This window comes from Propithecus coquereli, unplaced genomic scaffold, assembly GCF_000956105.1.
Source record: "Propithecus coquereli isolate 6110/MARCELLA unplaced genomic scaffold, Pcoq_1.0 Scaffold25, whole genome shotgun sequence".
Taxonomy (NCBI): Eukaryota; Metazoa; Chordata; class Mammalia; order Primates; family Indriidae; genus Propithecus; species Propithecus coquereli.
The window spans coordinates 6766755-6783641 of NW_012148063.1; the positions used below are offsets into that span (position 1 = coordinate 6766755).

The following is a 16887-nucleotide window of genomic DNA, read 5'->3' on the forward strand; positions in this document are numbered from 1 at the left end:
TAGGCCAGATTTGGCCTGCAGGCCCATAGCTTGCCAATCCTTGCTTTAGGGCATCAGAAAAGCCCCAGCAGAGTTCCAGTGGCAGGTGTCATGATCTGTGAACACAGTGCATCTGGGCTAGAAGTTAATAACAAAGAAATCCCTGCATATTTGGAAAATTTTAAATGTATGATTAAATAGCTCGTGGTTTAAAGAATAAATTGAATAGACATTTATAAAATCTTGGATCTGAATGATAATGAAAACATTACATATCAAAATTTGTGAAATGTGACTGAAGTGGTGATATGAGAGAAATGTATATCTTTAATTACTTAAATTAGAAAGCAATAAAACTGTGATCATTAGTCAGATAAGTATTTACCTTAAAAAGTTACTAATTGAACAACAAAGTAAATCCAATGAAAGAACAAAGAAGAGATAATAAAAATGAAAGTTGAAATTATGCAGTAGGGAAAAAAATAATACGATAATGATCAACAAAATCCAAAAATTTGTTCTTTAGAAAGAATTAACAATATAGAAAGATATCTGGCACAGCTGATCAAGAGAAGAAAAAGAAACAATTTTATGGCCGGGCACAGTGGCTCACGCCTGTAATCCTAGCACTCTGGGAGGCAAGGAGGGAGGATCACTTGAGCTCAGGAGTTTGAGACCCAGCCTGAGCAAAAGTGAGACCCTGTCTCTACTAAAAATAGAAAACTACTCGGGAGGCTGAGGCAGGAGGATCACTTGAGCCCAGGAATTTGAAGTTGCAATGAGCTATGATGACATCACTGCACTCTATTTGGGGGAACAGAGCAAGACTGTGTCTTGGAAAAACAAAAAAGAATTTTATTAATGAAAAGTTGGGCATAACTATAGATAAAGGAGAGATTACAAGGTAAGCAAAGATAATTAAAAGATGCCTAAGTAATTCAGTGGGGGAAAAGATCATCTTTTCAACAAATGGTTCTGAAACAACTGAATGTATTTTAAAAAGTAAACCTTGGTTCTTACCTCCCACCTTACACACTCTAAATGAATCGTAGACGTAAGTGTAAAAGCTGAACATACAGAAATTTTTGCAGCCTGGAATTAGGCAATAATTCCTTGGATTGGACACAGAAAGCATGAACCATAAAAGAAAAAAATTGATGTGGGAATTCATCAAGAATTTAGTGGTACAAAGTTATAATTAGGAAGAATAAGTTCTGGTGTTCTGTCACACAGTAGGGTGACTATAGCAAATAACAATGTAGTTGTTATTGTCAAGATAGCTAGAAGAGAAGATTTCAATGTTGTCACCACAAAGAAATGATAAATGTTTCATGTGATGAATATGGTAATTACCCTGATTCGATAATCATGCTATGAATCCATGCATTGAAACATCACATTGTACCTTATAAATATATACAGTTATTATATGTCGATTATAAATAAAAATTAAGAAAAATTTTATTTTCTTCTTTTTTGTTCTCAGTTATTGCATTAAAGAAAAATTTTAAACTTCTACCTTTTGAAAGATACTGTTAGGAAAATGAAAAGGCAAGCCAAAGATTGGGAGAAAATATTTGTGGTACACATAACTGATAAAAGAATTCTATCTAGAATTTATAGAGAAATTTTATGGTAAGAAGGCCAAAAACTGATAAATACCATATTTTATATGAATATATATATACACACACATGCAGTCGTCCCTTGGTATCCATGGGGGATTGGTTCTAGGACCTCCCACAGATACCAAAATCCATGGATGCTTTATTCCATGATATATAAAATGACATAGTATTAATATTTGCATATAACCTGCATAAACCGCCCATATACTTTAAATCATCTCTAGATTTACTTATATAATGCAATGTAAATGCTAAGTAAATAACTTTTATACTGTATTTAAGAGATAATGACAAGAAAAAATGACTGTACATGTTCATTACAGATGTAATTTTTTTCTAATTATTTTCAATTCAAAGTTGGTTGAATCCACAGATACAAAACCCATAGATACAGAAGCAGGCTTTATATGGCAAAAGATTTGAAGAGGTATGCCCCCCAAAAAGTGTGCAAATGATCACATGATGCTTAATATATTAGTCATTGTTATATCACTGTACAGCTACTAGAATAGCTAAAATAAAAAAGACTGAGCGCGAAGTATTGGTGAAGGTGTGGATTTACTGGCACTCACATACATAGCTGATGTGAATGTAAAATGGCATAACCACTTTGGAAAACAGTCTGGTAATTTCTTACACAGTTAAATATAAATTCACCGTGTGACCCAGCAATTAATTCCATCCTAGGTATTTATTTACTCAAGAGAAATGAAACCACGTGTCACAAAAAGTCCTGCACATGAAGGATGTGTTCATAGTGATTTTATAATAACCAAATGCTGGGAATGTCCAAAAATCAATTCAGATAGACAAATTGTGGTGTATTCATACAACAGAGTAGTATTCTGTGTAAAAAGAATGAACTACTGATGCACACAAGAATTCAGATGACTCTCAAAACCTTTATGCTAAGTAAAACAGATGTGAAGCGAACATACCATCTGGTTTCATTTATGCAATATTCTACAACAAGCAACTAGGACAGAAATCAGATTGCTGTTTGCCCAAGACTAAGGGTGAGGGTTTGGGATTAACTGCTGGGGGTGGGGGGTGTTATTTTATTGCATGTAAATTAAAAGGATAAATAAATAAATATCAACAATTACTTGCCAACAATTTTGAAAATTTATGTGAACTGGGAAAATTCCTAAAAAAAAAAAAAAAATCAGAACTATCTCAAGAAGAGGTAAAAAGCTTAACAGTTTGGGACTAGTACTAAAAGTATTCCATTGAAGTAGTGGTTAAAAATCTTCCCATAAAAAATATATACAGCCAGGTGGTTCTACAGGCATGTTCTAACAAACTTTGAAACAAGTCATCCCTGTTTATATAGATTCTTCCAGGCAGTGGAAAGAGAGGACTACTCTGCAGCTCCTTCCGAGGTGTTACCGTAACTCGTAAATCCAGACAAAGACACTATAAACATGAACTCACAGGTCTGTTACATTCATGAGGACAGATGCAGATTCTAAACACATTAGCAAATCAGCTTCAACTGTGTGTATAAAAGACCACACTTGACCTCCAAGTTGGGCTCTTGTATGTATGCAAGGATAATGGAAATAATGGAAAATCTATACAGTAATTTACCACAACAGAGTAATAGAGAAAAAAATAGGCAATCTGAATATATGCAATAAATGCATTTGGTAAACTTAACACCCAAGTATAAGTAATGTTTCCAGTTAGTTTTTTTTCCTTCATTTTGATTGAGAGAATATTATTAGCAAGACTGAGAGAGAATGTAATCAGAAACTTAGAACTTTACTATCTTAAGTGACCAGCGGACACTAATGGAGAATCTTTTACCAGCTATAAGGAGAGTCAGGGTAACAGCGGCTGGAAGGAAGGACCCTGCAGCCAGAGTCCCTGGGGTCATCACTGGCACTCCCCCTCCCTGTTGTGTGCGACTGTGGAGAAGCTACTTGGTTACCTCGTGCCTTGGTCTTCCCTGCAGATAGGGACAAGAGTACCTCCCACAGGTGGTTGTCATGAGGCTCAGTGAATTAATAGATGTGAACTACATAGAACAGTGCTGACGCACAGCACGTTCTGTAGTTGGTTTCAACTATTTTTCTTATAGCTTTTCAAATAATGTCTTTTATATTGTTTTCTTTAAGGCCATCTCAATCTTAGCCAAAAGGATAAGTTGATGACTATATCTAGGCTTTGACAAAAGTACTTGCTCTTTCAGATTACAACTGACCCCTTTCTCTCTGTGTGTTTCGAAGGTGAGTGATTTCACGTGGAGCCACGACGGGACTCAAGCGCTTATTTCATACCGAGATGGGTTTGTTCTGGTCGGTTCTGTCAGTGGACAAAGACACTGGTCCTCAGAGATCAACTTGGAAAGTCAGATCACATGCGGCATATGGACTCCTGATGACCAACAGGTAATGCCTCTGGACTGTGGGTATGTAATGTTAAAACCGTGGGAGCCGAGAAGGAAGAAGGGGGCAGGAGAAGGGGGAGCTGTAATCCCAGTGCTTTGGGAGGCCAAGGCAGGAGGGTTGCTTGAGGCCAGTAGTTAGAGACCAGCCTGGGAAAAATATCAAGACCCTCCATCTCTACAAAAAAGTTTTAAAAAACTAGCCATGCATGGTGACATGTGCCTGTAGTCCCAGCTACTCAGGAGGCTGAGGCAGAAGGATTGCTTGCGCCCAGGAGTTTGAAGTTGCAGTGGGCTGTGATTGCACCAGTGTATTCCAGCCTGCATACCAGAGCGAGACCTCATTTCTTAAAAAAAAAAAAAAAAAAAAAAAAGAATCATAAGGGTAAAGAACAATAAAATGGTCCAGGTAACAATTAAAAAAATTTAAATGAACCATAAATTGGAAAAATAATATTTCCCATGAAGATGGTAAACATTGAGTTAACATTTTGATTATATAAAATGTTCATACAAATTTATTTTAAAATCTACATAAATAGCCAATTGATAAATGAGTAATGGATATAAATCAATAATTTCCAGAAGAGGAAGTTCAGAAGTTCAACTATTCAGTAATCATATGGTGGAAAATACTCTCAGAAAAAAATGCAAAATTAACACTGGGTATATTTTTCACTCATTAACAAAAAATGGTACAGATGATTTTACTGATTATTGATGAGCGTACTAACAAACATTCTCATTCATTGCTGGTAATGTATATTAAACCTTTGAGGAAGCAATTTGGCAGAGTATGTCAAAAGTCTTAAAAATCGTCATCTACTTTGACCTGGTAATACACTTTAGCACCTTATCTAAAAGAAACAAAAAGGAAGAAAATAAAAATTACAATCAGTAAAGCATTATATATGATAGTAAAAACTTGACAACATCCTACTTGTCTAAAAATAGGAGAATGGTTAACTAAACTATGGTATAAATAGTTAAAAGATTATATAGTAGTTCAGTGAATTATAGAATGAGGTTATAAAGACCATGTAATAATCTGGAGGCACTCTTAGGGCAGAAGCAAAAAAAAATCAGGATACAAAATGGTATGTGTGGTATGTTACCACATCATAAAACAACCAAAAGAAAACCATCCACATAGTAGAAAGAACTGTGAGGAAATGAATCAGAATGCCATAAGTAGATATTTTATAGCAGCGAGCCATTCATTCATTTTTTTTAAATCTAATTTTGAAATTTTCTTTAATGTGGCTGTTTGACTTTTGCGATAATATATAATAACCTAATTATATATTGATAATTCATTTTTAAAATATAAGGATTGACTAGTTAAAATAAAACATAAACATAAAATTTGTGCTTTCCAAGTATAGCAGAATTCATAAAATGCCAGACCATTTCATACCAGAGATTTAAGTTTATTGTTGGTAAAAGCAAGCAGTGTAATATGGAACCATCACTTTTTATTTTTGACTTCAAGATACAGAAACATGAAGTATATAGTGACTATTTCTTCTAGTCACTATATACTTCATGTTTCTGTATCTTGAAGTCAAAAAGGCAAACTTTTTTTATCTTGTCAAAATTAGTGTCATGAGATTTATGAAAAGGTATTTTTAACTCCAAGTTTATTCCCTTGCTTTCCCCAAAGATTTCTATTATCCCCCAGCATTTGTGTGTGTTTATATGGAGCATTGAGATTTATTTATTTTAAAGCTCTATTTTTATAGATCTTTACTATCACTGGAGTCTCCTCAAAGAGATGTGTGCTGTAGCCCATTAAGTGACTTTGCACAAGGCACCCAACCTCTCCTATGTCGGTTTCCTCCTCTGTGACAAGGGATGTGAATTATTTCCTGCCCAATTTCCCGGGCTTTCCCAGTGATCAAATGAGGGAACAGATGTGAAGGCACCTCTATAAGTGGAAGTCTTGGTGTCACATTCTTTCCCGACCTAAAGTGATGGAACCCATGAGCCATCTGTGAGGCTCATCTCATGGTCCCCTGATGAGCTGTGCCAGCCAGTGTCCCCAGCAGACTGCGTATGTGTAGTATGACTGGCACGGGACCCAGTGGTGCCTGGGGACCTGTCCGTGCACAGTCTGCTGCTGCTGTGTCCCGGGAAGGCTGACTGTGACTCTCATGCCAAGGCTGGGGGTGGCCTTCTAGGCAGTCCCCGCAAAGTTCCGAGGCACGGACAGCATGGTGTTTGTGCATCACAGGGTGTGGTTTGGTGCTGCTCTCGTGGAATATGAGGGGCCTCGTGGGGCTGGAGGAGTCAGTCGGGCCACGGCTATGGGGAGTGTTCGACCTGGACTGGGCTTTGTAGACCTTCCAGTGTGAGGAAGAGACGACGGGGTGGGAGATGTGGGCTCCTAGCCCAGCCTCTGTCCTGATGACTGCTTTTACGAAGGGTGGGATTTTGTTCCAGGAAAGCGTTCACTTGCCTTTTAAAAAAAAGTTGGCAGCTGAGTGCAGTGGCACACACCTGTAGTCCCAGCTGCTTGGGAAGCTGAAACTAGAAGGGTCGCTGGACCCTAGGAGTTCAAGGCCAGCCTGGGCAACATAGTGAGACCTTGTGTCTAAAAAAAAAAAATAAAGTGGTTTGCAGATCAGTGAAGTGATAAAGGACCCTTGGAAGAATTTAACATAGAAGGTGTGCGTTGGGTACTCTGTCAGTCCTGTTGGGATGTGGAAAAATAATATTCCTTCCTCTGTCTCTGCCATTGTGTCCTATCTCTTGCTTGGTTTGATTTTGTTAATGAAGAAAGAGTACAAAGGCAGGTAGAGTACCAGCCTGATGTTTGTGATGCAGTGAGCTGGGTCCCAGGCGGGAGTGTGTTGTGGAAGCAGCACTCACATGGGGGGAGAGGGGAGCTAAAGGGTGGACGTCAAAGCAGAGCTGCAAGAGGCCGACTTTGTGGGCCTTCCTGTTTCCTGGAGAGCTTTCTGCCTTTAATATGACTTAACACAGCTTCCAGGAGAAAACCTCCTCCTCACATCTTGAGGTATTTCAGATTATAACGGGATTTTAGTCTACTTTCTGTCAACTTTTAAAAATATAAGCAGTACGTATTTTACAAGCATTGAGTTTAAGTCTAGCCATTTTCCTATTTGTCATGTATTTTCTTCATTCCAGAGTGATAGTTTATATACCTTTTTGGGAGTTATAGACTACTCTGAATAAACAGAAGGTGGGAATTGCGAGCCCTTTCCCTGCAAAAATTTGTGTATACACACATACATCATACGTGATCATGTATCTCGCTCTGCATGAGCTTTGGGAGCTCACTGGATTTCATCTATTGATTCTCCCCTTCACATCCTGATCCAGATAGTTTAGAGGTGATATTTGAGAGTAATCACCCCAACTTTCTATTGTGAATAAGTTCAAGTGTACAGAAAAGTTGAAGGAATATACCTTCCTTAAATTCAACAACTAACAGTTTGCCGTGTTTGCACTCTCTTCCCCACCCCCCGTGAACACACTTCTGTAGTGCTGTTTTTGAAAGAGAGTTATACGTAGCATGGCACGTCCACCTTGTGGTTCTTAGAAGAAAGCCATTCACCTGCGTTACCACACCCAGGAAATGAGCAGGGATGTTACCTGGTATCTAGGCTATCATCATATTTCCCTAATTGTTACAAGAATGTATTTTTTAGACTCTTTCTTTCTTTTTTTGCTTTTTGGAACTGAGATCCAGTTTAATTCATGTACAACTATTGGTTATTATGTCTCTTCAGTCTTTTAGTCTACAACAGTTTCCTTTTTTTGTTGTTAATGACATCGACTTTTTAACGAGTTCAGCGTGGTTACTTAGACTGTCCACATTCTGGATTTGTCTGATTGTTTACTTGTGGTATCATTTAACTTCTTCTAGCCCTTGTATTTCCTATGAACTAGAAGTTAAGTCTAGATTAGAGTTGGATTAAATCATTTTGGTAAGAATACTCTATAGGTAATGTCATATTTTTTATACTGAACCTCACACTAAAAGGTGTATAATATCATGTTATCCTAGTGTGAGGGTTGCTGAGTTTGATGGAACCTTTGTAAAAACAAAGTTTTTTTCACAACATGTTCTTAATTTCATCTACATTTATAGTTAGTTTTTCAAATGATGCATTTCATTTCATGCCAAAACTTGTTATCCATTAAATTGCAAGAAGGGAATGTAGCGCTACCTGGAGTTTATGTAGTGGGTAAGGACTCTGTATTAGTGTGCTAGGGCTACCACAACGGAGAACCACAGCCTAGGGGGCTTAAAGAACAGAACTGTGTTTCTCATAGTTCTGCAGGCTGGAAGTCCAAGATCAAGGTGTTGACAGGTTTGGTTTTTCCCGGGGCCTCTCTCCTTGGCTTACAGACAGCTGTCTTCCCACTGTATTCTCACGTGGACTCTTCTGTGTGCACCTGCGCCCCTGCTGTTTCTTCCTCTTACAAGGACCCCAGTCCTGTTGAATTAGGGTCCTACCCATAGCACCTCATTTAATCTTAATTACCTCTTTACAGGAGCCATCTCCAAATATAGTCACATTAGGGGTTTTGACAAATTTGTTGAATAAAATTCAACATGGATTTGGGTGCACACAATTCAGTCCATAATAGACTGATAAAAACTTCGGAAAATAGAAAATTCATAGAAGAAACAATGATACAAGCTCAGCTTGATAAACTTGGGATATATTTATAAATAGAACAGTTTTGTAGGCTTGGGAGAAAACCAGAATGACATAAATAGAAAATGTCAAAGAAATAAGTATAAATATGCCTGGAAGAAATGTCTGGGTCCTACGCTGATGCAGAGTGAAGCAGCAGGGAAGCTCTGCAGTTCCTGGGAGGCCGCGTCACAGCAGGCGTGCGGGGAGGGCGCTGCTTCCCCGCGGTCTCCAAGGGTTTGGGGAGCGCACCGTGCCGCTTGACACGTGGACATGCTGCAAGACATAGACGTTTAAAAATAGCCTTCCAGCACATTTTGGATCTTAGCTGATTATCAGTTCACTTTGAGAGCCTTGCAACTAGAGAATGCTGTCGAGAACTTGAGGTGTGTTTCTGTTAACAAGGTAGACACACTGACGCCTCGTCCAGTGTTACTGGGGACAGTGGCCAGCTGGTGTGACAGCATCCACTGAGGAAAGATCCTCAAACTCAAATTTGAGTAATGTAGTTTAAATAAGGAAGAATTTTGTGACAACTGTCCTAAACTAACGAGTGCACATAACACGGGATGGGAAGAAATCTCTCCCGTTGTTCCTGCCCTTCCTGGGAGAGCTCCGCGTTCCTCTCACTTGGCTCACCCTCTCCAGGTCCCAACCGTGGGCCTTCGCCCCCGTTTTCTGTCTTTTGGGTGATTTCTTCCACTGCTGGTGCCATCCCACCCTCCTTGCACTCTTGTCCTGCAGCCGTCCCCCTGCCTGCACCTTGGCTTAGCCTGGAGTCGCTGCTGAACTTATCCGCCTCCCTCAGCCCCTCTCAGCCAGGCTCCTCTTCCTCGTCACGCGTGACCAAACTGGGAGCAACACTGGAGTCCCCTTTTCTAGATCGCTGCCCTCCACTCGGCCACCAAGTGCTGTTCATTCTACTTCCTGAGTACTCTGATGTCAGGGACTATTTATTTATATTTAATGGTTATAGACAGGTGTGCTCAGACTAACTTAAATGAAAGTATTTAAGGTTTCGGGTGACTAGACAGTGTTGCTCTCTAGGAAGCTAATGGTTCTCCTAAAGTACAGGTACAGCTATATTTCACTTTATATAGAGGATGAAAAATATAGGTGAGATGAGTTTTTGTAAGCATGAATATATTTTAACATATTAACTGCCATGTAATTTGTATTTAACTCACGCTAGTTTTGAGTCCGGGGCCTCATGAAATGTATGTAACTCTCACACGTCTTTTTACCTTGGGAGCCGAATGGTGCACAGGTAACTCATGCTGCAATGCTGTCGCATACATGTTACATGATGTGTGCCCTCCCCGCCAGGCAAAACCCTGAAGTGGGTTCACGAAAATCTTGTTGATGTTCTTATTGTTACAATTAATATTGACAATTTAATTGCATATAACTCTTGCACAGAAAACAATAAAAAATAACAAATTTTTCATTAAGTTAGAAAGGATCATTTTGTTTTTGAAGTTTTTATTCTGTTTTCATAACAAAACATCATTGCCCCAAGGAAAAATTTTTTTTGTAGTGCAGCAATCAGTGTATTAAATACCCACCTATGGGAATCTCCCTATTTCAAGAATATTCTGTAGAAGTTAGACAGCAGTTGTTTGGTGTGAAATGAGAATTCGTCACCTAACACGTCTTTTTGCTGGCAATGTCCAGACTTGCGTTTTCCATGAGTAGAGGTAATATTTTCTTATAAATACTAAAATGTTTAAAAAGGAAGCGGTCTTAAATAGAGCTGATATTTCTCAGGCACTCTTATTGAAGCACGATTTCAAATAAGGTAGAAAGGATCTGGGGCTGATAAGTATTAAATAGTCACCAAGATAAAACTTTCAGCTTCGCAGAACATGCAGCACAAGTGGGTGACGTTTTTCCTCTAGCCTCAGGGCTGATGCTCTTTTGTGTTTTTAACCTAGAAAGAGGGAAGATTTCTCCTTTTTGCTTTTGGATGCAAAGGTAGGTCCCAAGTCCCTTCTCATCTGCTGAAAGGAGGTTTTCCACACCGTGTGATCTGATGTGTGCCAAGGTGATCGTGACCCCGAGTCTGCTGTGCACAACAGTTAAATACTGTCAGCGTCACACGGGGAGAGGAACAGCAATAATTGCACCCTCTGGGACATCTGCGAGACCAAAGCCATTTCTGTGTACACACTTTGCAAACAACATGACTTTTATTTCCCATTTGGAGTAGAGTGAAATCAGGACTTGAATAGTTAGGAGTGTAACAGGATTATTATTAATAAAAACAATATTTTAGTGCAGAATTTTTAATTCATCTAGTTCAAATGACTTTAAAAATAAATTTTAAAAATCATTAGCATACAAACATCTTTTCAGAGATATTGATGAAAAATGAACTGTCATAGATACTTGTATACACTTTAACACACTAGTGAGTTGAAAAGAACTATTTACTTTATAAATATGAGGTCATGACTAAAGTACCAAATTAGAACTCGAGATTTTCTAACTCCCTAAAAGTAGCCCAAGTAATAAATGACTCTGTAGGATTTTTAATTATATAATTTTTAAATTTGATTATGAACAGTTTCAGCAACATATCAAAAATAGCATAAAGAACCCACATATTTTGCCACATTTGCTTTTTTATCCCTTTCTTTTTTTTTTTTTCTTCTTTTCTTTGCTGTATTTAAAGCAAATCCCAGATAGGACGTCATCTGACCCAAACACCCTTCAGTGTAAGTCCCCTCAGAATGTGGCATTTCCTTCATAAGCATAGTGCCCTTGTCACACCTGCTCTGCGGACTTCAAAGAAGGTGCTTCCCTGACTGCAGGAGACTTTGGGCCTTGAGCTTGCCGCGCCTCTGAAGGAGCTGTCTGCAGCGTCAAGGAGACGTCTTCCTCCTGAAGGGTTTCCTGTCAGATGGGAATGCTTATAAAGGGAACTTGTAAAAAATAGTATGACCCTTTGCTTTCTCAGCTAAAAACACCACTTTTATAAATGAAAAGTAATTTGCTGGTGTTTGACATACAGTAAGACTAACCCATAGAAAAGGAGACAACCCTTTGATAGAAACAAGTAAAACTTCACAAAACCAAAGTACAAAGGGTCGCAATTCATTATTTGCAAGGAGTGTTTTATTCACTGCAAGAAGACATTTCCCTGTGTTCTCCCTTTAAGGCTGGCTTTGGGCAGGGCTCAGCCTCAGGGCCGGTCCCTCACAGAGCAGCTGTCACCTCCCCACTGAAGCCTGCAGGTTTCCCATCCTGAGGCACCTGGTCCTTTAAGGTGTTAATTATAGGCACTGCATAGATTATAGTTTCCCTGGAAAAACTTGAAAGACGTGCTCAACACAAGGAAAGAACATGGTAATCTCTCTCACACAGGCTCTTGTACTAGCGTGTTTCTTTTTTAAAAAAATCCACAAACCCACTGGAGTAAAACCTCAGTGGTTCCTTCCTGTACTGAAGACTCTTGCTGGTGACTGGTAAGTAGGCCGTAGGGTAGAATTGCTAGTGGCTTGTTGGGAGCACAGCTTTGAAAAGAGATTTAGTTTAAACCAATTCGAAGAGTGATCCTTTTCCCTCCCTCCACCAGGATCTGCCCATGACCTTTTAGTAGTGCATGTACTACAAAAGGGAAGCCCATCTTTATTTTAAGCCCTGAACTAAACATATATAGGATAGTTCTTGCCAAAATAGGCAGGGAGCACAGAAATCACAAAGAAATCAATTTGGAAAGGATTGCTCAGAAAAGAAGTTGGGAGACAGCTTCCTGCCCTTCAGGGCTATCTGTATCCAGCAATTGATACTGGTTCATTGTTAGTTATTTCCTTTTGGCTGTATTCTGGAAATTCTGTTGAATGTTTTGTGGGAGCAAATGTATTTCTTTAGCGGAAACAAGTGTAGCTACTATGTGTGTATTTTCTCTTTCATTTTCTTCTGTCAGTGTTGTTTTGGCTGGCCGATAGCAGCAATTAAGATGTTTAAAAATCAGGTTACTCTTTGTTATTTCTGGACTCATATCATTGATGAATCACTGGATAGAGCACTCAGTATTGATGAATTAGAAAATACGCTAAATAAAAATCTTTCTTGAAGTTTACACTCAACAAATTAGGTTAAGAATGAGAGACAGGAGGGAATTATTCATATATACTGGCTTTTATTATATATACTTCTTAAAGTCAGTTTGTAGTTAATCTAATGTTAAATTTTCTTTCTATGCCTTTATTAATACCACAGCATGGTGATAGCCTTGGTTTTGACACAGAGACCTTGCCTGAATGCCGATGTTTGGCCAGATGGCTGACTACAAAATTGATCTTCCCAGGCCTATGTGGCATTCCTGGACCAGGCATTGCTACTCTGGCAGCCCCTGCCCTTGGCATTGAACACATCCTTGTGCGTGTCGGGAGGAGGTGAGATGTGTGCTGTTTCACATGTGTGCACCACCAGGACAAAGCCGCCTTCACCACGCTCTGGCCAGGCTCCTCGGAGCCCTCTTCTGCACTGGGCCTCAGCCTTGGCCTATGAAAACTGCAGAGTCTCAGCACAAATGATTTCACGGATACTCGCTCGCCACGCCTGCCTCCCCCTCACTTGAACAAGCACTGGCATAGTTTATAACAACTCAAGGCTGTGTCCCTAGAGTGACTGCTCCAGCTTCTTAAGTTCCTGCCTGGGAAAGAGGTTGCCAGGAGAACTGTCTGTCCTGGCCAACACCTGAAGACAGGGCCCCATCTCCCAGTCTCTGTAGGAAGGTAGGAGCCTAATTTTGATAAGCTCCAGTTGGGAAACCTAGAGAGCCTGATGATGTTGACAGTCCCTTCCTGCTTTTGGCTCATCTCTGTTCCCTGGCTGTCCTGCCCATGCCTCCTGCCTCCTCCCTCGTTCTCCCTTTAAAATGCCCAGTCACCTCTGCTCACATCGGCGTGGAGGTCAGTTCAGGTGGCACTCTCGTCCCTGCTGCAGTAGTTATTACTGATTAAAATCTGTCCTCCCTGCTTTAGCTCGGGTTTAGCTGGTTTCCACGGGTGTAGACACGAGTCACAAGTGCTGTTGCATCTCTTTGCGTCACTGTGTCCCCAACTGCTACTGGCTGTGGGGACCAGGGAGTCCTTTCCTCTCAGCCCGTTTGTTGAAGAAGTTTATTAGTAGCCACAGGAATAAATTAGTGTTTTTATCGTATTTAGGTATGTTTTAAAGGGTGTAGCATTTTGAAACAGGAAGAGATTTGAGACTGATACTCGGGGCAGAGTAATGAACTTACAAGTAGTTAAGAGTCAGAAGAGGACTAGGCCCCTGCCAGCTGACTTCCAGTCCTGAGTACTTTGCAAAGGAAAGGAGGTTACCCCATCAGGTTTGGACTGTCTACACCAAATAGGCTAAGCAGATTCCAGCATCACCTGGCACCTTCCACTTAAACAAAAAGTGCACATTCACCCCCTCGGGCCTCTGGGTGATTGGCTAGCCCGGGCGCTTGTGCCATATTTCAAAGAGCTGTTCTAAGGCTGTATTCCTGAAGCATTTCTGTCTTCCTCATTCAAAGTATATTTAAGAGTATTTTTAATAGACAGTATGTTCACATGATATAAAATTCTAAATGTGCCAAAGGATACATGATGAAAAGGTGCCTCCTGCTATCCTCAGGCCCTCCAGAGGTAGGAAGTTTCCAGTTACTTGTGCACCCTTCTGGAGATAACCTAGTCAAATGCATTTTTTATTGCTCCTGTAGTCAGGCTATTCCCCGTTACCGCCAAAAATTGCTGTGTGGGTGATCTGTCTTAGAAGGGTGAATAAACTTAAAAATGGAGCCTGAAAGAGTTGGGGAAGAATATTCTAGTAATGGGAATCACTTAACATTAAATTTGAGGCCTGAGGCAGATAGACAATCTCATTCTCTGAAAATCTTTAAACATAGGATAGTATCTCATCCTAATGGGTTGGTTTATAAGTGGTCTCTTCTGCAGTGAAGAGGTGAGATGACTTCTAAATTCCGTATTTAGCCCAAAGATACAGTCAACTATGAAATTACATTTCATCTCTTAAAAAAAACCAGAAAATACTCTATTAGTCAATTGAGCAGTCCTGTCATTTGCAACACTCTGATTTCAGTGACTCTGTTTCTTTAGTTGCAAAATATTCACATCTGGTCTTGAAGCACATATGAAGGCCAGTGTTATGGAACCCAACAGGGAGGTCTTAAAAAAAAGTTTTACTTTAACAGCGTCTCAGAACAGAAAGGGTTCCTTCCCAAGGAAAAAAGGGAACTCGTGGCTGTCCTTTCATTCCTCTATCCACAACTACGCGTTCAGGTGTTTGCCACTAGTGGTGCTGAGGTCACTAGTAGGAGTCTGTAATCAGTTTTTTAATTGGATTTCCCCAGCTTTAAATCATAAAAGCAAATAAATGGAGAGAAATCACCTCCTTCAGGAACTATTTCCAATACTACTAATTGAACTCTATTACAAAAGAGGTGAACATTTATAGAAGCATGTATTATTGAAGTTGACCTTTTTCTATATGATTTTATTCAGGAATTTAGACAAGTACCAGGGTTGAAAGGTGAAGGTACTGATAAGACACCACTGTTCCTAAAATGTACATCTTCTCAACGATTTTATATCCTCCCCTTAATCCCTTTGGGTTCTGGCTTGGTTCATTTTAAACTATGGTAATAATTATATTTGTTTTAAAATAATTGCTTCTAAAAACAGTTTAAAACAGAATGCATTGAAATGAAGAATTCTGTGAATACCATAATTGCATTGCTATTAAAAACTGCCCTACAGTGAGTGTTTGCAAGGCTGCAAAGCTATTGAACTGCTGTGCCCTGACCCGTGGGTTTGTACCAGCTGTTTGGTCTTGGTGTGTGAGTTACAGAGGAAGCATTGTCCTGCCCGTACTGAAGCCTGTGAGCCACCAGAAGAGACAGCAGGAAGATAGGAGAGAGAAATTCACAGAATCTATTGTTGAAAGTGTTTGGGGGCCAGTTTTATGGGAGAATTGGTGCATTGGTTTATAGTTTAAAGAACAAAGAGATTGCTCCTTCATTGTAGGAGAACTTGGGCAGAGGCCAAAGATTTGACAGAAATTTATTTACTCATAGACACTGAGCATCCACTCATGACAGCAGCACGTGAGAACCTGGGGGTACAGACCTGCCCTCAAGACACTTGTGGTTTACTGGCAGACAGACATGCAGAACCAGAGCCAAGTTCAGAGTCTGCGGGGGCTGTGGTTAGAGCAAGATTAATTCTGTACGGTGGGTCCCAAGAGCCTTCACGTGTGATGTCCAAGCGCCTGTTACGTACCAAACAGTATACTGTACACTGGAGATAAAACATGGGCCACAGTTTTTGCTGGAACGTACCTAATTGCATGTGTTGCTCAGAGGAAGGACACGATCGTGCATTTCATCTAATACACGTTGACTTGGAAGGACCCGTCGCAAATCCAGGGGGAGAGGACAGGAAGGCAGTTGTACGCGTGAGTCTGGGGCTCAGGGCGGAGGCCTCAGCAGGGAGTCTGCTGTGAATAGGGTCTTTGAGGCTGTGGGCATGATTGTGGTTTTCTAGACAGGAGAGGGAAGAGGGCCCAGGGCCACGCCTGAGGAGCAGCAGCATGGAGAAGCCTGGCAGAGGACACCGAGACTGGGAAGGAGGCGCTGGCACCAGCCTGTCCAGAACACATTTGGCACGTGACCAGGATGCGGGAGCAGAAGCAGCAGAGATCGCATGTGCCATATGTGTATTCATTATCATTAGACTCTTCTGTCTTGTTCTCTTGCAGTCCTTGGCTCACCTAAGCTTTATCTCATTGGAAGTGATTAGGCATGAAAAGAACTTGTAACGGAGGAGATTTTTAAAAATCTGATTTCATGTTGTGTCAGTGTTCTTCAGTTATCTGTGACTTGCTTGTTCCAAAACAGAGTAACTTTCTCCATCCTTGCTTGACAACTAGACTGTCAGTACTTCTTTCTGCCTTTTTTCCAGTCTAAGTAGTGGGTTTTCTCCCCATGGGAACTGTAGGGCTTGGATTAATGACGGGGAATTTGGAGACTGGTTTTTTTGTTCTGTTTTGCTTTAGTGTGATGCTGACACTGATAACTCATGAAATCACCAGTCCTTTTTCAGGAATGACACATCTATTCTCTCGTCTGGTATCTGTTCTTCTCTAGAATGGAAAAATGCATGTTAATGAAAAAGACCTTAGGCCTGGCGCGGTGGCTCACACCTGT

At 40.3% G+C, this 16887-nt stretch overlaps 1 protein-coding gene across 2 annotated transcripts in view; it reads left to right on the forward strand.

The window, feature by feature from the left end:
• TULP4 (tubby like protein 4) overlaps positions 1-16887 on the forward strand; it is a 158604-nt gene that overhangs the window by 86900 nt on the left and 54817 nt on the right. For both annotated transcript variants that reach the window (XM_012646853.1, XM_012646852.1), the window contains exon 3: positions 3839-4000. In XM_012646853.1, the coding sequence (XP_012502307.1) occupies positions 3839-4000 (162 nt within the window). The remainder of the gene's footprint in view (positions 1-3838; positions 4001-16887) is intronic.